Below are 27,476 nucleotides of genomic sequence, written 5' to 3'. Positions count from 1 at the left end.
AGACATTTGGGATGTGAAGACACCCATCTAAGGTTGTATCTACAAGCTCCCATGAAGTGGCGGAAAAGGCAGGACTTCAGAGTGTCCCTCTGCAGTTCTTGCATTTCACAAATGAGGGTACTCAAGGGTAAGAGTGCAGTACATAGCCCAGACTGGACCCTGTGGTCCCAGGTCTTTGTCCTTGTAGTGGCTACCCTAGGATGTCATCTGTCCAGGTCATCCTGCAAATGCCCCTGGTCACTTTCTATCTGCAGTGTGTTTTAAGACCAAGACTGACTTTGGATGCTTGTATAACTAAGATTTTTAAAGTTACCCTTTCCATCTTTTGTTTGTCTGTTTGTTTCTGACAATTCCTTTTGTTTGCCAAATCGCAAATCTCTGGCCAACAGTTATTTCACAGACATTTACTATGGAGTGGTAAATGGCTGTTTACATTCCCAGTCTCTGATGCTGGTGAACGCTCATGATAAATAGGGGAACAGAACAAAGCTTGTGCTGTCAAGGCTCCAGCCTTATACTCGCAGACATAAAGATGGAATTGTTTTGAGGTGGGGAATGCTAGTATGTCTCATTTTTTCTGGTCACTTGTCATAGTGGCCGTCACTGCCTCTTCTTCCTCCTTTTCCTCTTTCTTCTCTCATTCCCTTCTTCACTTCTTCCTCTCCTCTTTCTCTTGTTTGTTGGAGATAAGGGTTGTTCATTACATATCCCTGTCTGTCTTTGAAATTGCTATGTAGTGCAGGCTGGCTCCAATATGAAATCCTGCTTCTGTCTCCTAAGTGCTGTGATTACAGACACGTGCCATTACATCGTGTGTGTGTGTGTGTGTGTGTGTGTGTGTGTGTGTGTGTGTACATGAATGTATGTATATATGTATATATGTTTTTTCCTGACATGAAATACATGTCATTTTATTACACCAGTTCTCTAACACCAATGGATAATAATCAGTTCATTAGTTCTAATATAAACTGAAACTCTGGACTTTAGCACAGACTCCACAGATTAAGATCTTTAAGGTTGTTCCCATCCCAGATACTAGCCTGAAATAGGGCACTCAGGTGACTCAGGCTTCCCTTGGCCCCTGTGCTTGCATTCATTCCCATGGCCACTTACTCTAGTTTTCTATATATATAAAAAGATTGAGGCTAGCCTAGGACATAGTGAGCCCTTCTCACCCCTGCCCCCCAAGTGGGAAGGTGGGGAGGTAAAGCTAATCAACGTCCTTTAAAAAATGGCTCTGCACTCACAATTCTCTTTGAGTTGTAGGTATTTTCCTGAAAGAAATCTGTAAAGGAAAATTTATACACCCCAGTTGGAACAACTGAGTCATTTATTGCAGAAATACAGCATGCATGATGGAGTGGAACCTGACAGCCTGGGCTAGAATTCTTGCTTCTCTCCCTGCTTGCGACCTTAGTAGTCTCCTCACCTTATCCTTAATTCTTCATTTGAAAAACAGAGCAAATGTCTGAGTGCCCATACATACTTGTGCTGGCACAGTTCTCACTTTGTCTTTCAAACATCTTTTAAAAAAAAAAAAACCAATAAAGCCTGTGGTTGTCTTACAACAATAATGATAATAGAATAACCAATAAATGGTCACTTTACAATTTTAAGGCTTATAAAACAATACTTAGATATAGTATATATGTGATACATATCAACCTCTATATTTATTTTTATGCTGCTTATACTGTGATTAGAACTATTATGTTAAATACCATATTTTGTGCATGATTTCAGAAACAAGATTTGAATGAAGGTCATTAGCCAGTGGAGGCCATTCATTATGATGTGAGCAACTTGAATGCAGTTTTGAGAATTCTCTTCCTCTTTGACCTGGCAAGAGTAGAACAAATGGCATGAAGGAAATAGCTTTTCTCGTTCATTTCCCAAGCAGATAATTTACTGCCACAGGATTGGGTGGTTTTACAAAGTAAATAGGGGAGCTGTTCATTTGGTTTGTGTATCTGATGTGCTGTTGTTCTAAGTTAGTCTCTCCACCTTTGACCTTTCTTGGACATCACTTCCTCTTTACTCTTTTCCTGCAATAACTTAACCTAATTATTTACCCTTTTCCTTTTTTTTTTTAAATCTTTTTGTTTTCTTTTGAGATAGGCTCTCATTATGTAGCTCTGGCTGTTCTAGAACTCACTATGTAGACCAGGCTGGCCTTGAACTCATAGTGATTCTCCTTCTGCCTCCTAAGTGCTGGGGTTAAGGGCGTTTGCCACGACAACCAGCTTGTATACCTTTTTCATTAATTTATTCCTAGGAGATGAATAACATTTCACACAACTCAAAAAACTTTATTTGAAGTAATGATTTTATCTGTTTACCCTTAAAATCCTTTGTCTATGTTTAATACTGAGCATAAAAGAGAATTATTGGTTTACTTTGTGCCTTGGGAAGAGGTTCTGTGAAGTCTACAAGATGGTTGATGGGCTAGAGGTAAAGGCACCGTGGTATTCTGATAATATGGCCTCCCAGCTAACTACTTGCTAGCTGTGAGACTGAGACTTGACATACATTTCATCTCTAGGGGATTCCGAGTTTCTCATCCTTAAAATGACACTTCCTGCTTTCCTGAATCGTCATTAGGATGGAATGAGATGGAAAAGGTCCGTGTACAGTAATCGTGATGCAGAGCAATCAGCAGTCATCCGCTGTCTTTACATTATGGGGTGTTTGAGAGCAGAGTGCCTTTTTTAAAAGAGGTGGTGGGATCAGAGGGGTGGGGTTGAGCTGGTGTGATGTCTACGCCTATCATCTAGCCCTCAGGAGGCTGAGACAAGCAGCTCTACAACAATGAGACATTGCTTAAAAAAACCAGAAAGAAAAGAAAAAAGGAAGAGGGCAGAGGTGGCTGAAGAAGCTTTTGTCGGAGCAGGTGAGCAGAGCAAATGTCTTGGTCACACTCATGATGCCCCTGTTGGTATGCTAGCATTAATGTGCAGGGAAACCTTAGGCTAGGCAGCTGGATGGGTTTTTGTTGCCCAAATTTTGGGTCGCTGGAACCCTGCCTATAGGAGTCCATGTCATTTGCCAGCTGGAAGACTTGCCTAGAAGTCAAAGTCTGCCAGGGACTTCAGCACTCACCTAACCAGGGCAAGGGCAACTTAGCTTGCAACTCAGCAAGTACACTTCTCAAGGTTATAGAGTGGGGAATAAAATCTCTCCCTTTAGTCTCTGAATTCCTCTTCATTTAAACTTCCAAGGGAGTCTTTAATGACTAACATTTTGAGTCATGTAAGACACAATTTTATCTTTTCATTTTGTGTCCTTTGACTTTAAAAATTATTTACACATATAGAAATTTCAAACATGCAAAAATAGAAAAAAGTAGTCTGCTAAACTCCTGTTCTTAATAGCTTTTTACTAATTACCAATTCATAGTGGATCTTGTTGGATCTATGCTATGTTTCTTCTTGCCTCGTAGCATGTAGGGAGCACTAAGGTCTTCTGGCTATGGTGTTTGCAGAGACCACTTCAGATTTTGTATTTTACTGACAATGGCCTTGTCTTCTTACTGATGTATGGCTTACTCTGACATTTATCATTTTCCGTTTTTGTTTTCTCTAAAAAAAAAAAATAAAAAACTTGTAGTTGTGGCTGAGCATGCACACCTCCCAGCACATGGGGCACAGTGGCAGGTGGCCTGATCTACATAGCAGTTCCAGGCCAGCCAGGGCTACTGAGTGAGACCCCGCTAAAACAAACAAATAAATAAGCAGTTCCCCAGCATTATTTTGGTATAATTGACATTAATATGCAACTAATTGCATACATTTAAAGTGCCCATTTTGATCCAGTTTGGTAGACATCCATGAAATCATCCCAATCAGAATAATGAACGTACTAGTCACCTCAGATTTCATTTGTACCACCTTGTAATTCCATCCTTCTCTGGGACTCATGCCCCAGAGAAAGCACAGATTAGCCGGTACTTTTTCAGTTTTAGATAAATGGAATCATACATTGTACATTCCTTTTTCTGGCCTTTTTCTGAAACACCAGTCTTTTATCTAATCTACAAATGTTATTGAGCTTCCCCAGGAACCCTTTTGGAATCTGTCAAGGCCTGTTAGGCCGCTATTGTAGTTGGCTCAAGTGAGAAGCGATGGTGGCTTGTATCAGAGAGGTTGCCATGGTGATGGTGAGCCGCCATTCATGAAAGCTCTCCTTTGGAGGTAAATTTAATTGGACTAGTTGGATGTAGGGGTGAAAGACAGGGTGGACTCCAGATTATCTCCATGATTGGATGATGTTTTGAGACAGTCACAAAATTGCTGTTTAAATATTTTTTTAAAATAAAGTACACCTTTCTTTGTCCAATAGAACATTTTGAAGTTTCGGTTTTCTCTTCAGTGTTTTGAACTAGACTAGTGGAGAGACCTTGATATGAAGGCAAATATTTTGGACTTTTCATTTATGTTGAAGTGACATTAACTCTGCTCTCAATGACTCACAGGTTTCTGTGTTGGTTTTACTGATGAAAAGTTCAGTTCAATTATGTCTGATGCCATGATAGAGTCAGATTGCATTTTGTGATGCTAGCTATGGTAATTTTATTATGGTATAAAACAGTCTGTCTTTTTTCTGCAAGGGTTATTAGCATGCCATGAATTTTATTAGGACTTGGACAACTCCATTTGGGAGTTGAGCATCAGACAAACTAGATCAAGTGGTCTCTGTGGGTTTGAATTTGAAGTTATACACTACTAGGGCTATTAAGTTCATCAGTGCCTTTGGGAAATCTGAGGTAGTTATAAATTAATAATATGAAGCAGTGTCAGCAGCCTGACACAGATTGCCTGCCATTTACTCAGTACCTCCAAAACATTATTCCCTTCAATTCCTACATCGGGTCCAGAGAACCAGGGACCATTATTAGTTCTATTTTGTAAAGGAGGAGCCTAGGGGCATAGAGGGATTGCATAACTATCCCAGAGGGTCATTCAGTGTCGGAGGCAGGGTTTGAACCCAAGCTGATTGAGCCCATGTTTTTCATCCAGAGATAACATTTGAGGTGGATCTTGCATGGTAAGTAAGAGTCTAATGAACATGCAGGACCAGATATTAGGCAGAGAGAATCAAGTGTTCCTGAGAGACTGGTGAGAAGTGGCTTCTAGGCATTTGTCTGGGTTACCTGAGCAGACGTTTTATAGAGAAATTTACAAGACCTTTTAGAATCTTTTCTTAAATTTTTAGTAGTTTCATGATCCCTCTTTTTATTTTCTTAGAGGCAAAACGTGCATACTACAAGCATCTGATTTGGCTGATATCAAAGACATTTTCTGAACTCAAACAACTTGGGTCTTGCTCTCCACTGCTTGCCCCTTTTCTCAATCATTGTGATTGAAAGGGAAAGTCCATTGTGGTTATAAATCTTTCTTGCTCTGCTCAGACTCTGCTAATGGCCTTCGGGCTGTCAGCCAGCGTTTGAGTACCACCCGAGTGCTCTCACATGCTCAGTGTTTGCACAAGTGGCATCTACAGTGTGGTGGTGGATCTTTTCCTCAGAGGCTCATTCTTTTATTTTCCTTCATTATTTTTTACCCATTTAAAAATATTTTTATTAGTATGTATCAATTACACACAATAATGGGTTTCATTATGACTTTTTGGTTCTTCCAGACAGGGTTTCTCTGTGTAGCCCTGGCCATCCTGAAACTTGCTCTGTAGTCCAGGCTAGCCTCCAACTTAGAGATCTGCCTTCCAAGTGCTGGGATTAAAGCTTTGCACCACCACTACATGACTCATTATGATATTTTCATACATGTACACAATTATCATTTTCACCCCATTGCCTACTTATCCCCATCCCAATCTCTGTAATCTGCATCCCTCTCCCAAGTAGTCCCTGTGTGTGTGTGTGTGTGTGTGTGTGTGTGTGTGTGTGTGTGTCCATCTCAGTGAGTTTCGCTGGGATTGCTTACTGGGGTATGGGTAAGCTATTATTTGGAGGATTGTGGGCACCTCCTAGAAGCTCAATATTATTTTTTGGTTTGGAGAATACATTGTGCTTACAGTACTGGGTTGTTTATTTTGAAACAGTAAACACAGTGAAAGATACGTTTAACATTTTAATGAATTGCCTCTGAGTGTACAAAGGTGACCTTTATTATGCCAGAGAATTTTAGTTTTTACTGCACTGAATCTGTTCCCCAATTTTTGTTAAAAGAGTTTGATAAGTAACTCATGAATGGCAATTTCAAAGACCCACATCCTTGTCTCTTAACTTCTTTTTTCTTTCTTCTTCAAGCAGTGTTACTGATAGTTCTTTAATGACTCTGCTTGGTGGCATCATAGATAAATGTTACTTTTAAGTTTTTTGTTTTGAAAATGTTGAGATATAAATGAAAATAGAGAGTTCCATAGTTCAGACTCAGGGGTTATTAACTCTGTCAGTTGTGATTTATTCAGTCAGAGATGGACCAGCCATAGTGAGTGTGTGAGTGTGTGTCTGTGCATATCTGCATGTGCAGGTGAATTTATTACTGAACTTTTACTGTGCAGAGTGGCTGTAATGCTGTTTTTTAGTTTAACGTTTGATAGTGTCATACATATGTACCCTGTATTATGAAGTAGTGGTTTTCTTCAAGTGTGTGGGTCCTTGAGAATACAGTGGAAAAGAAATATGCATGTCTGGCCAAAAGAACAAAGGAAACCTGGCTCTCAGGATTGTCAGCTGAAGTTCATGCAGATGGGCTGACTGCCAATCTCTCACTGCCCTTCATCTCTGAGCCTACAGCCCACTTGCTCTAGAGTTCGAGGCTGCAGGGTGGATGGTCTGAGAGAGGCAGCAGCAACTGCAGATCTGCTTGGTCTTCTCATGGTAGTATTCTGAACAAGGAAACACGGGGGCTCCCGTTTCTCTTGTTGTCCAGGCCTCCCAGTAGATGCCTCTTGTAGCTGACCTTAACCTGAAGCCAGGGGAACAGAACTGGGACACATTGTAAAGCTTCTATTTTCAAACTCCTTCATATTATTTTAAAAGAAATTCCAAGTGCTTTGTGATTTTTATCTAAAACTTCAGTGTGTGTCTGTAAAATGTAGACTTTTAAAACAGTATTTTAATTCTTTGAGTAGAGGTGGGTCTTGAGGACTCTTCCTTGATCTACTGTGGACTTTTGACTGACTTGAGTCTATGAAACTGAGCTGATGCACTCAGCAACCACAGCGTGTCCAGAAGTCAGCTCTCTTCCCCATCTGCTGATCTTACCCCCCCCTCCCCCGCCATGCTTTCTGAGCCTTGAGTGTTGGAAAGCTACTACAGATGACAAATCCACAGTCACTCACCCTATGCATTCCCACCAATTGTGGGTCTTACATAAGCATCTTCTCTGACCAAATATGAGAACAACTCAAATCCATGGGTATAAACATTTATATTTAGAATATTTAGAAGACAGTGTGGTAGTGTAACTGTTTAGCAAAACAAAAGCAGTAGGTTCTCCCTAAGGCCTACCATCTCCTTGGTAATGGACTTTTGACCAGGTTTATATTACCAGGTATGAAATTCCTCTTGTGGAGCCGGGCCCATAGCCAATCAGAAAGCAGTTGGTAATTCCTGTAACCACCATGCCACTAATGGGCACAGCTTGCCAACAGGTCAGTGTTATAGCACCAGGTTCCCATGCTAGGAAAGACCCGTGATGTTTCTTTCCCCCAGCAGACTTCATAGTACTTCTGCCACTCTGTCATTCAGGAGAGAGTTTACTGGTCCAGGTCTAGTTTGAGGCTGATTTCTCTACGTCCTGTACCCAAAGTGAGTCGTGTCTTCAGCAATAGGCTCTTACCACCTAAAGATATAGAAATATCATTGCTAAGGCATTTATTTATTTTGTTTGTATGTTTATATGTGAGCACACCTATGCCACAGTGGGAATGTGGAAGTCAGACGACAAATTGCATGTAAGTCCTGCAGATAGAATTCAGATCATAAAGGCTTCATGACAAGCCCCTTTACACCTGAGCTATCCCGGCAACCCAAATGAATAACCCCATTAAGGTTCTGTTGAACATTATTTAAGATACTGCATCCTCTTAGTAACTTTCCTGCCTTTTTGGCAAAGTGGTAAGCATTTCAGTTGTACTTAATCCACTGTCTTGTTTTATAGGAAGAATAGTGTTATTTATAACCAGTTGCTGAGCACACACCTAGGTTCAGGCTTGTATTGGCTGTTGTAGTTGTAGTAGCCTGTGATGGTTCTTGTTAGTGCTGTGCCACCGTGAAAAGTGACATACTTTTCAGCTGCAACTTTAGGTCATTGGAGTAGCAATAAGAGAGAAATTTTGTTGTCACATCTTCCCATTGGTGAATGACCTGTTCTTGTTCTTAGGTGTATTTTGACAAAAGAAAATTTATCTTATATTCTGGCACATACTGTGATAATTATGTAAGACTGAATTGTCATTAACCTATGGTCTGATAGAATATGATGAACCTTTCAAGGCAGCAAATGCAAGAATTTCCAAGCAAGAAACAGTCTTAAGGGATATGACCATCATATGGAGGAGATATGTAATTATACATACTTCAAGTGGATTTTTTTATGTTCATTGGTGTTTTTGCCATGGGTATTGGGTCCCTTGGAACTGGAGTTATAGATATGTGTGTGAGCTCCCATGTGGGTTCTGGGAATTAAACCCTGGTCCTCTAGAAGAACAGTCAGTATTCTTAACTGCTAAGCCATCTTCTCAGCCCTTCAAGTAGATTCTTGATTAATACCTTACCCTTTTCCTGCTTTTTTCTGTGTATGGATGTTTTGCCTGCATGTATGTGTATGCACCATGTGTATGCAGTGCCCACAGAGGCTAGGAGACCTCTGATCCCCTAGACTGGGCTTATGGATGGTTGTGAACTGCCATGTAAGTCCTGGGAATTAAACCTGGGTCCTCTGCTTTTAACTGCTGAGCTCTCTCTCCAGCCCCGAATGCCTTACTTTTTTTTTTTTTTTTTTTTAGAGACAGGGTTTTTCTGTGGCTTTGGAGGCTGTCCTAGAACTCGCTCTGTAGACTAGGCTGACCTTGAACTCACAGAGATCCTCCTGCCTCTGCCTCCCGAGTGCTAGGATTAAAGGCATGTACCACCAACGCCCAGCAATGCCTTACTTTTATACATTGACTAACTCACCAGGAGACTCTGATGCAATAGCTGTCTAGTTCTAAATGTTCCTAGAGAGAAAGCTGTGCTTCTAGCCGTTGTCTTCACTGGTGCTTTTTACATTGTCAGTATGCCACTGATAATGGGTAAAATGTAACAATGTATCTTAAGTGTTTAGGGCCTTAGGAATACTCTCAGCTTACAAAGGAATGATGTAGGGTCAGCGACTTACAAAAAAATGCTTGCGGAGAAACCTGCCCTTCCCTCCACCTTGATAAACATTATCAAGACAATGTGTTATCCCTGTTTGGAGGTGAGGTGTCTTTTGTCTCTTACTCAATAGCCTTTGACAAATATGTTTTTAGCTAGAAATGGGAAAACTAAGCCAGGAAGAAGATTGTGCAGGCTTCTCTTATTTTCAGTAAACAGAACAGATGGCTGTATGATTAGCTGTATTTTTGAACAACAAAGGAAAAACAAAATCATTCCCACCCCTCACCCCCCCCCCAGCTCTGGCTATGGGAGCTTCTTGGCATGTCTTGCATGCCTTTTGGAGAACTTACTTGGTCTTGAGGCTCTTATCTTGGCAGTTGAAACTCCAGGATTTTCATCTCCATTGCCGTTTTATCTGAACTTCTTTCTAGAAGAAACAGACTTGCCTTTTGGCTGCTCTGTCTGGATCTTTGTTCTCCTCACTGTTCCTTCTTGTGAAACGTTAGGCGCTCTCCAGCTTCCTGCCCTTCTGGTTTCTAATGGGAAGTAAGGTAGAGAGGCCTTCAAAGCACAGAGCCTGGAGCAAAGCTTGGGTGCACATCTTCATTCTGCTACTTAACCTCTCTGCAAAGGGGCTATTGATGGCACAAGAATTAATACAAGATACTTAGAGCCGTGCCATGCTTTTTTCCCTACTAGGCACTATGTCTGAAGTGTTTCATTTTGTTTTTTAAGAAAACAGTGTTCTGCTTCTGAATTACATTGACAGTTACATGGTTGTATGTAGTTTTTGAAGGGATGTAAAGGGTAAACTGGGTGATGAACAGGGGAATTTCTAACGCACAACAACATAACTCAACATTGCTATCTGATTGAATAAGCCAGTGTTAATACAGGATAAATCTGAATATCAGCAGGATGATGAGGCAGAAGATGCTGCCAAGTAGTTTATTAGGCACCTAGGCAAAAAAAAATGAATTTTGGAGATTATTTCTGTCATCACTGGAATTGCTTTCTGTCATCACCAAGTCTTTATACAGTAGCAGGAATCTGAGGTGAACTAGAAAAGAAAAGTAGTTGGACATTTGGGGTCATGGGTGTGGGTGCAGATGCAGTGTTCCAGGATAGAAACACATGTGGAAAGTTTAGGTAGCCATGGGATGGTGTCTCTCAACAAAATGGACTCTTTTTCTACTATGTGGGCAGCATTCATGTTGAGACTAACATGATTTTTCTTTTCATCAATAGAAAGGCCCCACTTCTGGGAAAGACCGCGTGAAGAAAGGTGGATCCTACATGTGCCATAAGGTCAGTCATGCTACTAAACTGTTGAGATGTTCTTGTGGGTCACAAATTCATTATAACATACTGTCCCCAAATGTTCTGTTCATTTTTGCTAATATAAACCTCTTCCCAACCAAATGAGAAAAAGACAGGAGAGTTTTCAGTTTCCTAACATGCACAGGGCAAAGTAACCGGAGAAACAGCTTGTGAATTGCATGCTGCCAACCAGATAATCTGCTGACTCTTGCCTGGTCAGAGTCTTCTGTTAGCCTGTGACATCAGGTGGGCCATTTACCTCTTCCCCTGGTTAGTCCTAGGGCCACACCCATATGCTCAGATGTGTAAAATTCCCAAACTCTCTGTTGGATTCAAGCTAAAGTTATAAATGGAGGATGGTTTGTGGTCTACCAAAATGGAAGCACCCCAGAGTGTTGGGTGTAAACGTGCATTTTTCTTCCATGCGCTATGATTTCAGTGTACAAACTGGTAGTTCTTGGTTAGTCTGAGTGATGGGTGCCTGAGAGAAACTTTTATAAGGAATTTGGAAATAGAATCTGACCCCTCGCTTTCCTCTGTGACTCATGTATTTTTAGTGCCATGAACACTCAAGCATTTTGCAGTTTATTATTGCCAAGAATCTTTGCATGGTAATTGACTTAGTCCTGGAGACTTAAATTCATCTATAGTACCTTCAAATTAAGTTACTAATTTTGTGATGGGACATTATCAAACTTTGCCCAAAAACATCAGGGGCTTTAAAGTTCTGCAGGTATTGAAAACATACAGCAACGTTTGGTTATAGCCTCAAGAAACTAGATGATGTACATGAGTGAGTTTGTTGGTATGTGTTTCCTGCTTGTTTCTTAGTTTAGAATCTTTGACCATGTGATTCAGGTGTGAAGTTCATTCAGTTCAGCTAAATTCTTGTTTCATACCTACATTAAACTGAGCATGGTGGCACACACCTTTAATTCCATCACTCAGGAGGCAGAGGTAGTATATGGATCTCTGTGAGTTCAAGGTCAGCCAGGGCTACACAGTGAGATCCTGTCTTAAAAAGCTGAAACCAAAATAGGACAACAAATCTACATTGATAATAAGATGTGGATAAATTTAACTCTATGGAATCATAATTAACTAGTTAATTAATTAATTAAATTTTTGAGTTAGGATCTTGGTATGCTGGCCATGTAGTCTTCAACTCCTGAAGTAAAGTATTCTTTCTGCCTCAACCCCCCAATAAATGGGACTATGGATATGTTCTACCTTTCTTGGTTCATATCTCTTTCTGTTTGTTTGTGTTTTTGTTTTTTTGAGACAGGGTCTCTTTATGTAGCTCTGTTTGGCGTGGAACTTATTATGAAGACCAGGCTCTTCTTGAACTTATACAGATCCACTTGCCTCTGCCTTCCAAGTGCTGGGATTAAAAGTGTGCACCACCATGCCCAGCCTTAATCATAGGGAATAAATAATTTTTTGAAATTAAGTATCATACTACTATAGTTTTTATGTTTCATATCAGATTGAGAATATTTTCACTTTTGTTCTGTAGCCCTGGCTGACAGATAAGCAATTTAAATAGACCTAAAACCCCTATGGAAATAGAAGCAGTCATCAAAAGTCTCCCAAACAAAAAAAGCCCAGGTCCAGATGGCCTCAGTGCAGAATTCTACCAGAAATTCAAAGAACAGCTTATACCAATTCTTCTCAAAGTATTCCACGCAATAGAAGCAGAAGGGTCTTTGCCAAACTCTTTCTATGAGGGTTCAATAACCTTGATCCCCAAGCCACACAAAGACACAACTAAGAAAGAGAACTTCAGACCAATATCCCTCATGAACATTGATGCAAAAATACTCAATAAAATACTGGTAAATCGGATCCAAGAACACATCAAAACAATCATTCACCACTATCAAGTAGGTTTCATCCCAGGGATGCAGGGATGGTTCAACATACGAAAATCCATCAATGTAATCCACCATATAAACAAGCTGAAAAACAAAAATCACATGATCATCTCACTAGATGCTGAAAAAGCCTTTGACAAAATCCAACACTCCTTCATGATAAAGGTCTTGGAGAGATCTGGGATAACAGGAACATACTTAAACATAATAAAAGCTATATACAGTAAACCAACAGCTAACATCAAACTAAATTGACAGAAACTCAACGCAATTCCTCTAAAATCAGGAACAAAACAAGGCTGTCCACTCTCTCCATACCTTTTCAACATTGTACTTGAGGTTCTAGCCATTGCCATACAACAACAAATGGGGATCAAGGAGATACAAATAGGGAAGGAAGAGGTCAAACTTTCACTGTTTGCAGATGATATGATAGTTTACATAAATGACCCAAAGAACTCTACCAGGGAACCCTTACAGCTGATTAACACCTTCATTCCTAGTTTTTAGCAGTCTGTGTAAGCTTCCGGAATGATGAAGACACAGAAAGAGAAGCAGTGAGGTAGCACTGCATCCAGTTAAGAGCATAGGCTATTGTCCTCCTTCTGTTGATTACAATCTGTGTGGCCTTTGGCCTACTGTTACTATCTCTTGGTCTCAGTTTTTCCTCCTGTGTAATGTGAGTATGATTTATGCCTTTCTCATAGGATTATTTGAAGAATTCACAGAATCAACATATGGTAAATTGATGGATCAGTGCACTTAATAAGTGCTCAAATACACATTTTGGTAATTGATGTTGTTAAATTGATGCCTAACATTCCAATGTGAACTTTTCATGCCAATCCACAGCACCAGGGGGATCAGCCTACCAAAATGGCAAAGGAATTGACTACATGTCATTTAAAAGAGACCTGGGCTCTGGTAACTGCTTCCCTAGAATGATTTTATTCAGTATGAGATACAGTTGCCTTTAAAATATCCTTTATCTGAGAAACATTTTCCTCTCATGGAAAACATATTTGTGTCTCATTTGAGTTCACAGCCTCCAGGCTGGTAGGTCATTATCTTAACTGGATTGCTTCCTGATCCAGGATTAGATCCTTAACATAGATACTGAGATCACTTTCACAAAGTAATTAGCCATTTAGATGAAATTGGGTTGAAACAAGTCCCTCCTACTATTCCCGTTCTTAATTAATAGAATGACCCATTTTCAGCCACCCAAAGACCTTCCTTTAAGAACCACTTTTGATGCTACAGTTAGAGGTAGAAAAATAGAAAGAATAACCAGAACATTCATAACCAGGACATTTGCCCTTTATCTGTGGCTCCATTGGTGACTCGCGATTGAAATTTAAGAGAAGCGCTTATTAATAAGTGTTTTCTGAGTGAATGGGTGAGTCTACGTGGAACGGTGGTGTGAACTGATTCTTTGCAGGTGATGAGCCTGACCTTTCATTTCAGCTCTCCCGAGTGCATGTGCATGCATGTTGCTGAGGATCAAACCCAGGCTTTGCACACACTGGGAAAATGTTCTGTCACCAAGTGATGTCTCTATTCCTTCGCCACTTTTGTAGTGAGACTTGCAGCTTTTGAATTCTTCATAGTTGTTCTGGTTAATGGAAGGCTCAGTAACTGCTGTCATCCAGTGGTGACCCTTTATGTGGTTGTTGACTTTTAAGGCTTTTTGTTATACAAACAAAGCGAATTCATTGCATAAAATTTAGAAAAGAAATGATAAAGATGACATAAAATTAGATGTCTTATGTCCTAGAGAAAACTATTAGATGGTTTTCTACCTTGAGTTTTTATGTACTTTAATATATATATTTTTCAAAAATAGAATTAATTACTCTGTGTATACTTAAGGTTTTCAATTACGGTCATAATAACAATCTTGTACATCACAGATCTTTTTTCTCCTCTCTTGTGTCATTGAAGCAGAATCCTTCTCAACACTGTTCTGAGCAGGCACTAAAAATTCATCAGGGCTGTTGCAGCCTGGCTTTGGTAGCATATAGAATAATCCACCAGAGTTGTCCTTCAACTCACTTGTTTATACGGCAGTAAACCTCTCCCTTCCATCCGTGTGACACAAGTGTATCCACAGTCGGAAGCTGGAGGAGGTTTCATTTTTTTCCCCACAGTCAACACAGGCCTGCTTCAAGGTTGGACAGTGCTGCTCTTGTTTCTGTGAGGAAGCCGTCAGCCAAGCCGAGTTTCTGTGACCAAGAGTGGGTGTCCACTAAACAAATCATCTACAGTGCTCTCTAGAGACCACTGTTTTCCTTTGTTATGAAGGGGTTTGTTTTGGTGTGTTTCAATTTTGGGGGTGCGAGGGATTGAATGCAGGCCTTGTTCACAGTAGATGTGTGTTCTAACACTGAGCGCAGTCTCTCAGCCAAGACCAAGTGTTTCTCTGTGCTTCTGTGGACAGCTTCATGTTAGCAACAAGGACCCAGATTCTAGAAGGCTTTGCTTAAGGGTAAATAGCCACTGAGCTTGGAATTTTGCCAATGCTGGTCAAAAATTAGCAAAATGTTTATCACAATTTGTATTTGTATCTAGTCCAGATTCCTTTGACTGTGGGGATGGTAGTGTGACTCCATCTACTTATGTGATCACATTTCTTGCTTTTTACATTAACTGTCTCTGGCTAATTTTGTTTGGAATTCCAGTTTTTCAATTTTGGGGGCATCTCCGCTCCCTCTTAGAGAGGCCTTTCCAAACCACCCTGTGAGAAATGTCTGCCTTTGTTTTCAGTCCTCTCCCCAGTTTTGCTTTCTTCAGAGACGACCACTGTCTTGAATTTTTCAGTCTGTTTATAGTCTGGCTGCTCCCTTTGAATGTCAGCTCTCTGATAACAGGTTCCTTGTTTGTCTGCTCTGATTATATTCCTCATGCCTCAAATTGCATCTGGCGTATTACAAGCTCTCATACAATTAATGTATGACCTTGCTGTGATATGATTGGGCTATGGTTTGACTGTTCTCTTGCCCAATTTTTGCTGTTTTCATACTTCAAATACCACTGTTTAGCCACTTAATCTGCACGCCACTCTCCTTTATAAATTACTGTTTTTCAAAGTGTACCCCGTGGGCTGAAGCAGCCCCAGGAAGCTTGTTAGAAATGTACCTTGAATGCCACACGAGCTTTGTAAAAGCAGCATTTCTGGGTGTACAACTTAGGTATGTGTATTTGAATAAGCTCTCTAGGCTGTGTGGGAGGGGTTGGGGGAGTCTTATTGCAGTGATAAAATATCCTTACCAAAGCAATTTACGGGTCAGTGAGATGACTCACTGGGTGGAAGGAAGGAAGTATTTGACAGGACTGATGTGTGGGATCACTGACGTGTACAACACACAGACAGAATAAATAATTTAACAGCAACTTACGGAAGAAAAGGCTTATTTTGGCTTACAGTTCCAGGGTAGATTTTCTGTGACGTGAACATCATAGTGGCTATAGTTTAAGGTAGCTGGTCACATTGTATCCACAGTCAAGAGACAGAGGGGGAGAAATATTGATGGTCAACTAGCTTTCTATTTTTTATGCATTCTAGAACTGCAGCCTAGGGAATGATGCCACCCATGTTTTGGGTGGGTCTTCCCACCTCAGTTAACCTTATCAAGATAATCCCTCACATGTGTGGCTCAAGGTTTATCTCGTTGGTGTTTTAGTCCTGTCTAATTTACAGCATTAATCACCACAGTTGCATTCTGAGAACCACTGACATAAACATGCATGTGTCACTTAGGCCAAGTACTTCCTAGAGACATTTATATTTTGCAAGGTATACAAATGACTGGCATTAGTCTTTAACTTAGTCCAAGGCTGTTTTATAATGGTTTGATGTGTAGTCATTGTTTTCTCACCCGCCTGTGGTCTCTAGCCAACCAGGACAAGATCATGCCTAGACCTGGGTATGTTCTCACAGTGTGTACAATAGGCATTAAGGAAATGAAATTTCTTCCGATGTATACATTAGGCAGTCAGGAAATGAAATGCTTATCGTTTTCATTGTGTGTGCTCCCATCGTGGAATAAGACTGTCAAAGTCATCTGTATGCCTCCCCCAAGCTTGACTTTTGCTACAGCATGGAATTCACTGCGTGTGTGTGTGGTTTCAGAAAGCGCTGAGTTATCTGAGTTTGATTCTAGAAATGCCAGAGCTCTGCCATTTCACAGCAGCCTAGTGCCTGCACCGAGGCTTCTGCTGTGTCTTCTCACCCACTCCTTCCTTACCAGATGTTTGAGAGCTTCCATTCATGCGGGTCACATAGGAGCAGATATTATTTCAAGTACATTCGAAATTCATCTCCTGTTGATCTACCTGAGAATTGGTAATACATTCTGTTCCTTGCTGTCCACAAGGAAAATTGGTTGCTATTGTTTATTATCAATAGAAGACAGAGCATTCTGTCTCTTATTTTTTTATGGGGGAAATACACCAGAGAATTTCCATGTCAACCTCAGAGATAATTTTTATGGAGATTGGAAGCATCTGACTCTTTGTGAGAGAAAAGAAATGATAGGAATAAGAAAATGTCTTGCATGCTGACCCATTTTTCCCTTCCCACAAATTACCTCTTCTGTGTGAGTTCCCAACATTTTCTACACAATACTTTAACCAGCTGGCAGGTACTTGGATTCACTGGGCCAGCTCTTGAGTTTATGCTCATGGCACCCGGAATGACTGCTTTCATTCTCTGTTACTTTGAATCAGGGAATGAACCTCACAAGAGGTCTGTGCATGGTTCCTTTGGAATCTGGCAGCTTTCAAAATGTTGTGTCAAATAGTCTGTGGCTACAGATACATGTCCTGTGTGTTTGTGTTGTGTCTGTAAGTGGGATGTGTGTGTGTGTGTGTGTGTGTGTGTGTGTGTGTGTGTGTGTGTGTGTGTGTGTGTGGTGGTAGGAAAGATGTGAGAAGGATGGCCCACTTCCCACCGAGAGTGTAGACTCTTGCTAAGAAAGGGACCACACTACAGTCATGCTCCCTTTAACAGCTGTGTCACCTTCTGTAACTTAATTGGTTTGCCTAGGCTCTTACAATCAAAGAAATAAAAGACAAAAGTGCCTGCTACCATGCCTAATATGTCCTAGGAAATCAATGTCCATGTTTGTGTGAGCGCTTACACTCTGTTCTTACACAGTTTGACAGACTGAAATAAATTGCACCCCAAAATGTCTAGCTTTATTATTACTGATTTAAACTCCCAGGATATTGGGAAGAAAGCAATTTTCCCATAGCCTTTCTTATAGTTTTATGGTACTATGCTGACTCTTTAATTTTTTTTGCCAGCCTGTTTATTACATGATATTTGATGCTGTTATTAATCTTTTTATTGCCATTTATCTCTGTTGATAAGATGTCAAAAAGTTGATATAATAAGCTAAAAATTAGAAACTTTGCTTTCAAGGATGATTGTGAGTGTATACATTTTATAATCTTGTGGGTCTTTTAGTGTCTTTTTCCTCTTAGTATATGATTATATAGGTTAGACCATACTGTATGTACAGCTCTATATCATGACTTTTAATTCAACGGTTTATTACAGGAATTCTGTGTTTTCATTTGTTATGTAAAACCATGATTCTCAGTGGCTGCTGACTGAACAGTCACATGGATAACCATGGGTGTTTACTGTCTGCTTTTTTGGGTATTGTAAGTGGTAGAGGTCTTTCTACTCTATGTAAGTAGTATTTTTAAGGTGAAAAATACAGGCTGGTTGACTGTTGAACGTGCTGCTCTTTGCCAAGCCTATAGTACACTGAGTGTCTAGGAGGCCATTCAGGGGAATCTCTGACTTCAGGTAGCTCTGCCTCCTCTGTACCAGGTACTTTTGTGCTCTAAGCCTTAGGCTAAGGTTTCAGGATCTCTTATGGCATGTTATCTCTTATAGTCCTATTGCTATAGGTACCGCTGTGCTGCTCGAAGCCAGAACACACCGGATAGCTCTGCCTCCAACCTGGGATTCCGTTGTGCAGCTGACCACTTGCCCGCTGCTGACTGATAGCCAACAGGAGCCTTTCCAGAGCCAAGAAATTGTTTCTGACTGGCTTCCCCCTTCACTCTGAACTGATCTCGTGTGAAGACTTCCCACCTGAAGAGAGTTACATGTCTGCCCAGTGGCCAAAGGGACCGTCTCGCGTGACCAAATTGCTGACGCATGTCAGTGCTTGTGCTTTATTGTGTGGTGCATCTTTGGGATCATCGCCATGTTTTCTTTGAGAGCCTTTTGAAGGGGAAGGAGAGAGCTGAGAACCTCAAAGTACTGCCCAGACTCTGCCACAGAGTGAGACCCTGGGGTCCAGTACTTCCTCTGCCTGGGCCTCTGTCCCATCATCAAATGAGGGGATGGACAACATGATCTCTGAGGCTCTCTCCAACTCGCAGATTCTATTGTGTAATAGCAGAGCATATTGTGATTGCATAGTGAGAATTTATGACAGATTATTTTTTAGCTATTTTTTTGCCATGTGTGAACCTAGGATAATACTAATCGTACAAGGTGAGAGTCCTCTTCTGTATTATTTTCAGGAAAGGGTAGGGTGTGAGTCTTTTATATTCATACTGCACTTTGTTCTTTTGAGGAAATCAGTGTCTTTTACATTGTTGTGACAAATCCCATGTGGGCCAGTGATGGGACACTCAAGTTCAGAGATCTGAACACACAGCAGGGTTTGTGGAGTGACTCTACTGTCCTTTATCTTTTAACGTTAAGTGCCTTTGGCTCAGAGGGACAGTTTGAAGCCCTGTTTCCCCTTCGCCCCCCAAGCCTTCAGAGAATGTGAAATGTGTACTAATTCGGGAAACTGTATTAAATGTGTACTAATTCTAGGTACAAGGGAAAAAGAACCAGGGCCTTGAATAGACTACAATTCCGGGTATTTGGTATATTATACTAGAGAGATGGGAAGTCTTGTTGACTTTGAGATACCAGATGCTTTGAATCATGCACTGTCAAATAAACTGGTACCCCCCCAGTCAGGCTTCACTCTTCATTCCTAACTTGGATGCCCTTTCTCATTCCCTCGTTGGTGTTTTCCTTTTTTTTAAAAAAAAAATCATTTTGTGATGCTTGTATATTTTGTTTGCTAGAAAATGCTTTTTAAATTCCAGAAGCTAGTTGATAACTTGATATGTGGGTAGTTTGTGACAATTTTAATTCTTTAAAGCAAGGACGTTCCTTCAGGAAGCCTGTTATAACCTTGCTACGTCTTGTCACAATAGACGATGCAAAGTCAAGGGCACTGCTTTGGTGAGCAGGTGCGTCGCATGCCAGGAAAGCACTTCTATTAGAGTGGTGGCTTTCAACCCAACATCCCTGTTGTTAGATCCACCCAGGTTCCTGAGCCGTTTTTAGCACAGCAGTGGAAGAAAGGCCCATCTATGTTAGTTGCTCAAAATGTCAGTCAAGTAATACTTAAAGGTGATAATTAAATGTTGTTGCTATTATGTTTTTACTTAAAAAATGACACGAGTGTATGAGCACATGAGTACTTGTGCATGGACAAAGGTCAGAAGACAACTGATGGTAGTCTGCTGTTGGGTGCTAGGAATCAAACGCAAGTCCTCAGGTTTGGTGACAAGCGAATTTAGTCTCAGAGCCACCTTACCTACCCACCTTTTGCTTTTGAGACAGGGTCTTACTCTACAGCCTAGCCTGTTCTGAAACTCACTAGGTTGACCTTGAACTCTCTGCCCTTCTGCCTCAGCCTCCTAAGCACTGTACCACCAGGCCTGACCATGGCTGTGTATTTGTGTAACCTCTTTTTTTTCTCAATATATGTTTTTATTTAAATTAGAAACATGCATGCTTCACATGTCAATCCCAGCTCCCTCTCCCACCCCTCCTCCCTTTTTCCCCCCGCAGCCCTCCAGCCCCCGGCCCAATCCCCATATCATTCCCCAGGGAGGGTGAGGCCCTCCTTGGGGGGGATCTCCAGAGTCTGTCATTTCATCCAGGGCAGGACCTAGGCCCTTCCCCATGTGTCCAGGCTCAGAGAGCATCCCTCCATGTGGAATGGTCTCCCAAAGTCCATTTGTATGCTATGGTGAACACTGATCTACTACCCAAGGCCCCAGAGATTTCTGAGGCCTCCTCACTGATACTTCATTCTTGGAGTCTGGATCAGTCCCCTGTTGGCCTCTCAGCCATCAGTCTGGTGTTCAAGAGTTCCCCTTGTACCGTCAGCTGTCTTTTTGGGTTTCACCATTGTGCAACCCCTTAACAATGTAGTCATTCGTGTGTAGATACATTTATTTACGATCACTCTGTGAACATAAAATGTTTCTCTAAAAACTTCTAAGTGATGATTAATCCCACTCAAAGGGAAAAAATAACAAACATTTGTAGGAAGTAGCTTATGTTGCAAATAAGGTTTTTATTTTTAAGTCACCACTACTCCTGTACTGTTTTTGTTTTTACTTATTACCTCCCACCTTTTGTTTATGTGTATGCGGTTGTGTGCATGCACACACCTGTCTGTGTTTTATATCTTTATCATGTATATATTTTGGGCTCTTTCCCTGTTAACTAATGTTATGTATCACAAACATTCTTGAGTGGTTTGGGGCAGCCCTTAGAGCTGCATTTTTAACAGTAGCATGAAATTAGAGAGCATTTAAAACAAAATCCTACAGTGTTCTAGGATTGAGGAACCACATATCTATGACTGCAGCATACTCTCATAGTAGTACATATTGACGTATGAACAGTCCCGCAAATGTGATTCTGAATGTGTTAGTTGCTTGTCTTACCCTTGGGCCTGCTGATTCTGGACTTGTGGTGGAGGCAGATCACCATGGCAGCCAAAGTGTGTAGAAGATGAGACTCTTTACTTCGTGGAGGCCAGGAAGTCGGGAGAGGTAAGGAACCTCAAGTATATAACTTTTGCAGAAATACCTCTACGGACTTATTTCCTTCAGCTAGGTCCTACCTCTTCTAATTTCTGCAATCTCTGAAAATTGTCCCACCAGTTGTAGACTAAGTGTTCAACACATGAACCTGAGTGGGTGGAACACTGCATAGTCAAACCATTCAAACCATTAACACTGATAATTTTTGTCTTTTACAATATATGTATACACACATACAGAGGGACACATGCACACAGACGTATGTACAGGCACATAGACAGATATACAAACATACACACAGACACACTCAGGTATACATAAACAGGCACACATACACAGGCACATATACACACTCAGACACACACATACTAGCACATATACTCAGGCATACACACACACAGACATACACATACAGGCACATAGACACATACAGGCACACAGGTCACGAACACAGCACATAAGGAAAAATATATAGATAGATGCAGACTACTTAGGAAACTCACAGCAGCACTTGTGACATAATTCTACCAGGTCCCTAATGAAGTCCCTGCTGCCATTTGGGTTTTGTATATTTTTTGTTGTTTTTTTTATTTTTTATTTTTAAATTTAAATTAGAAGCAAGGATGCTTCACATGTCAATCCCAAATCCCTCTCCCTCTCCCTCTCCTCCTCCTATGCCCTCCCACCACCCCACCTATCTCCCCTTCCCCCTAATCCCCACTTCTTTCCCCAGGGAGGGTGAGGCCCTCCATGGGGGATTTCCAGAGTCTGTCATTTCATCCAGGGCAGGGCCTAGGCCCTCCACCAAGAATCCAGGGTGAAAGTGCATCTCTCATTGTGGGATGAGCACCCAAAGTCCATTTGTATGCCAGGGATAAATACTGATCTACTACACAAGGCCCCATCGATTGCCTAGGCCTCCTCACTGACGCCCACATTCAGGGGTCTGGATCAGTCCCATGCTGGATTCCCAGCTATCAGCCTGGGGTTCATGATCTCCCCCCTTGTTCAGGTCAGCTGTTTCTCTGGGTTAAGCCAGCCCAGTCTTAACCCCTTTGCTCATCAGTGCTCCCTCTCTGTCACTGGGTTCCTTGAGTTCAGCTCAGTGTTTAGCTGTGGGTGTCTGCCTCTGCTTCCATCAGTCATTGGTTAAAGGCTCTGTTTCCCAGACTCTCAGGCAGTGGGATTGTATGCTGGCACTCCCCTGATCCATGTCTAAAATCCATATATGAATGAATACATATAATGTTTGTCTTTTTGTAAATGGGTTACCTCATTCAGGATGGTTTCTTCTAGTGCCATCCATTTGCCTACAAATTTCAAGATTCCATTGTTTTTTTTCAGCTGAATAGTGGTCCATTGTGTAAATGTACCACATTTTCTCTATCCACTCTTCAGTTGAGGGGCATCTAGGTTGCTTCCAGGTTCTGGCTATTACAAATAACACTGCTATGAATATAGTGGAACAGACATCTTTGTTGTATGAATGTGCATCTTTTGGGTATATGCCTGAGTGGAATTGCTGGGTCTTGTGGTAGGCTGATCCCATTTTCCTGAGGAATCTCCATATTGATTTCCAAAGTGACCGTACAAGTTTCCACTCTCACCAGCAGTGGAGGAGTGTTCCCCTTTCTCCACATCTTCTCCAGCATAAACTGTCATTGGTGTTTTTGATTATGGCCATTCTGACAGGAGTAAGATAGTGTCTCAGAGTTGTTTTGATTTGCAATTCTCTGATGGCTAGGGATATTGAGCACTTTCTAAAGTGCCTCTCAACCATTTTAGACTCCTCTATTGAGAATTCTCTATTTAGTTCTGTAGACCACTTTTTAATTGGATCCTTTGGTGCTTTGGAGACTTGCTTCTTGAGTTCTTTGTAGAGTTTGGAGATCAGTCAGATGTGGGGTTAGTGAATATCTTTTCCCATTCTGTGGGCTGCCTTTTTATCTTGTTGACTGTGTCCTTTGTCTTATTCAAGCTTCTCAATTTCAGGAGGTCCCATGTATTAATTGTTGACCTCAGTGTCTGTGCTACTGTTGTTACGTTCAGGAAGCTGTCTCCTGTACCAATTCGTTCAAGGGTACCCTTCACTTTCTCTTCTTAGAGGTTCAGTGTGACTGGATTTATGTTGAGGTCTTTGATCCATTTGGACTTAAGTTTTGTGTATGGCAATAGACATGGATCTATCTGCAGTTTTCTACATGCTAGCATCCAGTTATGCCAGCACCATTTGTTGGAGATGCCTTCTTTTTTCCATTGTATAATTTTAGCTTCTTTATCAAAAATCAAGTGTTCATATGTGTGTGGGTTAATATCAGGGTGTTCAATTTGACTCCATTGGTCTACCTGTCTATTTTTATATCAAACTGTTTTCTGGACTATAGTTCTATAATAGAGCTTGAAATCAGGGATGGTGATGCCTTCGGACATTGCCTTGCTGAACAGGGTTGTTTTGGCTATCCTGGGTCTTTTATTATTCCATATAAAGTTGAGAATTGTTCTTTCAAGATCTGTGAAGAATTGTGCTGGGATTTAAATGGGGATTGCATTGAATCTGTAGATTGCTTTTGGTTTAGATCTTAAGAGCAGTGGTTTCTCTTCCAGAGACCTGGGTTCAATTCCCACTCAACACCCAAATAGCAGCTCACAACTGTCTATAACTGTAGTACCATGGGATCCAGTGCACTCTTCTGGTGTTCAGACATAGAAGCAGATGAATTATCCACACACATAAAATAAGCTTTTCTGTTCTTGATTTAATTTTGGTAAGTGATTTCCGAGCATTGTCCATTTCCTTTAAATTTTGGAATTTTGTGGAGTACAGGTTTTCAAAGTATGACCTGATGATTGCCTGGATTTCCTCAGTGTCTGTAGGGGGCGGTTTTCAAAGTATGACCTGATGATTCTCTGTATTTCCTCAGTGTCAATTGTTATGTGTCCCTTTTCATTTCTGATTTTGTAAATTTGCATGTTCATACTCTGCAGTTTTGTAAGTTTGGATAAAGGTTTGTTTATCTTGTTGATTTTGTCAAAGAACCAACTCTTTGTTACATTGATTCTTTGTATTGTTTTCATAGTTTCTACTTTATTGATTTCAGCCCTCAGTTTGATTATTTCCTGGGGTCTATTCCTCCTGGGTGACTTTGCTTCTTTGTGTTCTAGAGCTTCAGCTGCGTTGTTAATTCTCTCGTGTAACTATTCTCCAGTTTCTTCATGTGGGCACTTAGCGCTATGAACTTTCCCCATAGCACTGCTTTCAAAGTGTCCCATACGTTTGGGTATGTTTTGTCTTCATTCTCACTGAATTCTAGGAAGTCTTTAATTTCTTTTTTCACTTCTTCTTTGACCCAAGAATGGTGCAATTGTACACTATTCAATTTCAATTGGTTTGTAGTGTTCCCACAAGTTGTGTTGTTGTTGAATTCTAATTTTAACAAATGGTGGTCTGATAATATGCACGGAGTTACTACAATTTTTTTATTTGTTTGTTTTTTGTTTTTCAAAACAGGGTTTCTCTGTATTGTTATGGAGGCTGTCCTGGAACTTGCTCCATAGACCAGACTGGTCTCGAACTCACAGACATCTGCCTGCCTCTGCCTCCCGAGTGCTGGGATTAAAGGTATGTGCCACCAACGCCAGGCTTCCAATTTTTTTTTAACCTGTGGATGTTTGATATTTTGCCAAGTATGTGTTTGATTTTTGAGAAGGTTCCATGTGGCGCTGAGAAGAAGGTATATTCTTTTTTATTTGGATGGATTATTCTATAGATGTCTATTAATCCCAATTGGGTCATAACTTATATTAGTTCCTTTGCTTCTTTGTTAAGTTTCTGTCTGTTATTCCTGTCTAGTGGTGAGGGTGGGGTGTTGAAGTTTCCCACTATAAGTGTGTAGGGCTTTATATGTGATTTAAGTTTTACTAATGTTTCTTTTATGAACGTGGATGCCTTTGTATTTGGGGCATACATGTTTAGAATTGAAACTTCTTCTTGGTGGATTTCTCCTGTGATGAGTATGCAATGACCTAAAGTCTAATTTATTAGATATTAGGATTGCTACCCCCCCCCCGCTTGTTTCTTGGGTTCATTTGATTGGAAAACCTTTTTGCAACCCTTAACTCTTAGGTAATGTCTGTCTTTGAGGCTGAGGTGTGTTTCTTGTACTGTGTCTTTTTATGGGCGAGTTAAGACCATTACTATTGAGGGATATTAATGACCATTGATTGCTCATTCATGTTTGTTTTGGAATGGTTGTTGGTGGTGGAATTATATGTGTATTTCCATCCCTTTTTTTCTTTTGGCTGTTGGTAAGGTGGGATTATCTATTGCCTATGTTTTTCTGGTTTTAGTTAATTTCCTTGGGTTGGAGTTTTCCTTCCAGAACTTCCTGTAGGGCTGGGCTAGTGTGTAGGTATTGTTTGAATCTGGTTTTCTCATGGAATATCTTGTTTTCTCCATCTATAGTGATTGAAAGCTTTGTCGGGTATAGTAGTCTGGCCTGGCATTCATGGGCTCTTAGTGTTGTTAGAATATCTATCCAGGTACTTCTGGCTTTTAGAGTTTCCATGGAGAAGTCAGGTATAATTCTGATAGGTTTGCCTTTGTATGTATGTTACTTGACCTTTTTCCTTAGCTCCTTTTTTTTTTTGTTGTTGTTGTTGTTTTTCTCTGTATTGTTTTGGAGGCTATTCTGGAACTCGCTCTGTAGACCAGGCTGGCCTCAAACTCACAGAGATCCATCTGCCTCTGTCTCCTGAGTGCTGGGATTAAAGGCGTGTGCCAACAACGCCTGGCTCCTTAGCTGCTCTTAATATTCTTTATTCTATATGTTTGGGGTCTTGATTATTATGTGGCGAGACAAATCTGGGGTGCATAGGCTGCTGCCGAGAGGGGAGGCTCTGTGGTGGTCTCCAGGCACTGGAATGCAGGCCCAGAAACTCCCTGCTGCCATTTGTAAGTAGAGTTATAGCTCTTCAGTCTTTTGTTCCTCTTAACCCCTGACGCTGTCTCTCCCTTCTATCTGTTTCTAATGGAGCCTATTTTCATCAAAACTCAAACTTAGCTGGGAGCCTGGTCTACATACATCTAAGACAGCCAGAGCTACATAGTGTGAGACCCTGTCTCAAAAAACCCAACCAACCAAACAAACAAATAAAAACAAACAAATGAAACAACAAAACAAGTCAAACTTGAATGAAGGGGATCGCCTTCTATTGTTTGCTTGTTTGTTGTTTTTTTTTATTTATTACACATATAGTGTTTTACCTCCACTGGGGGTGTGGCTTTTAAAATCTGTTTTGGCCTTGAATTCCGGATAATCTTGCTTTATTTTCAGGTGTGTGTTATACTTGTTAGTTGAGTGGGAAGCAGGCGTATTTTCTTTCCCAAGGCCTTGAAGGCATGATTAGAAGGAAGAGGAGGTGGCAGGAGATGGTGGTGGCCACCAAGAGTGACACTTCCTTCTTGTGGAACATTGAATTGCAAATAGTTCTCAAACTTCAAATGGTTCAGCCTGTAGCTTAAAATGTAGCAATGCAGATCTTTCCTCCTCCCTGCTCGGAACACTTTTGGAACAAAACATTTCAGTTGCCCATTTGCTCTTCAGGGGGAAAAAATGAAATGAAAGGTGCTATTTGTTTCAGTAGGCGTTGATTCAGGCAAACGTGTGGGGAGATGGTTGTTCCAAAATAGTGTTGGAGTGGGTCATTGCTATTTCCATTTCTTCCCTGATAATTGAATTGTTGACATAAAGTAAAATAATGGCCTTTAACCATGGGAATTCCAGAGTTCTCACCCTCTTGTTATCACCCTTAGTAAAGAAGTCATATTTATCTTTAGTTTTCCAGTTGCACTTAGAGCTTTTTCCAGGTAGTTAAATCTATTGCTGACTTAGAGCAAAGAATCTTTTGGAAATGAACATCACTTGCTTTCTATTCTGAAACTTTGGGAATTTCACAAGAGGAACCACAGAAGGATTTTCTCTTACTGTTTTTAATTTTCATTTTGGAATGATGCTATACATGCATCTTTTCCTCCTCCTTTCCAGTATTAGTCTTTTACACAAGAGGATTAACCTGTAGGCTGGCTACCA

The 27,476-nt window shown here is 40.8% G+C and overlaps 1 protein-coding gene across 1 annotated transcript in view; it reads left to right on the top strand.

Moving 5' to 3' along the window:
• The window catches only part of Sumf1 (sulfatase modifying factor 1), a 78,325-nt gene extending 58,814 nt beyond the window's left edge, over positions 1 to 19,511 (top strand). The window contains exons 8-9 of the mRNA XM_040737966.1: positions 10,574 to 10,633; positions 18,428 to 19,511. Of these exons, the coding sequence (XP_040593900.1) occupies positions 10,574 to 10,633; positions 18,428 to 18,538 (171 nt within the window). The 3' untranslated portion in view covers positions 18,539 to 19,511. The remainder of the gene's footprint in view (positions 1 to 10,573; positions 10,634 to 18,427) is intronic.
• The last annotated feature ends 7,965 nt before the right edge of the window (positions 19,512 to 27,476 follow it).

Source organism: Mesocricetus auratus, unplaced genomic scaffold, assembly GCF_017639785.1.
Source record: "Mesocricetus auratus isolate SY011 unplaced genomic scaffold, BCM_Maur_2.0 Super-Scaffold_100676, whole genome shotgun sequence".
NCBI classification, from domain to species: Eukaryota; Metazoa; Chordata; class Mammalia; order Rodentia; family Cricetidae; genus Mesocricetus; species Mesocricetus auratus.
The sequence above is the reverse complement of the archived record's forward strand: the minus strand, read 5'-3'. Positions and strand labels throughout refer to the sequence as shown.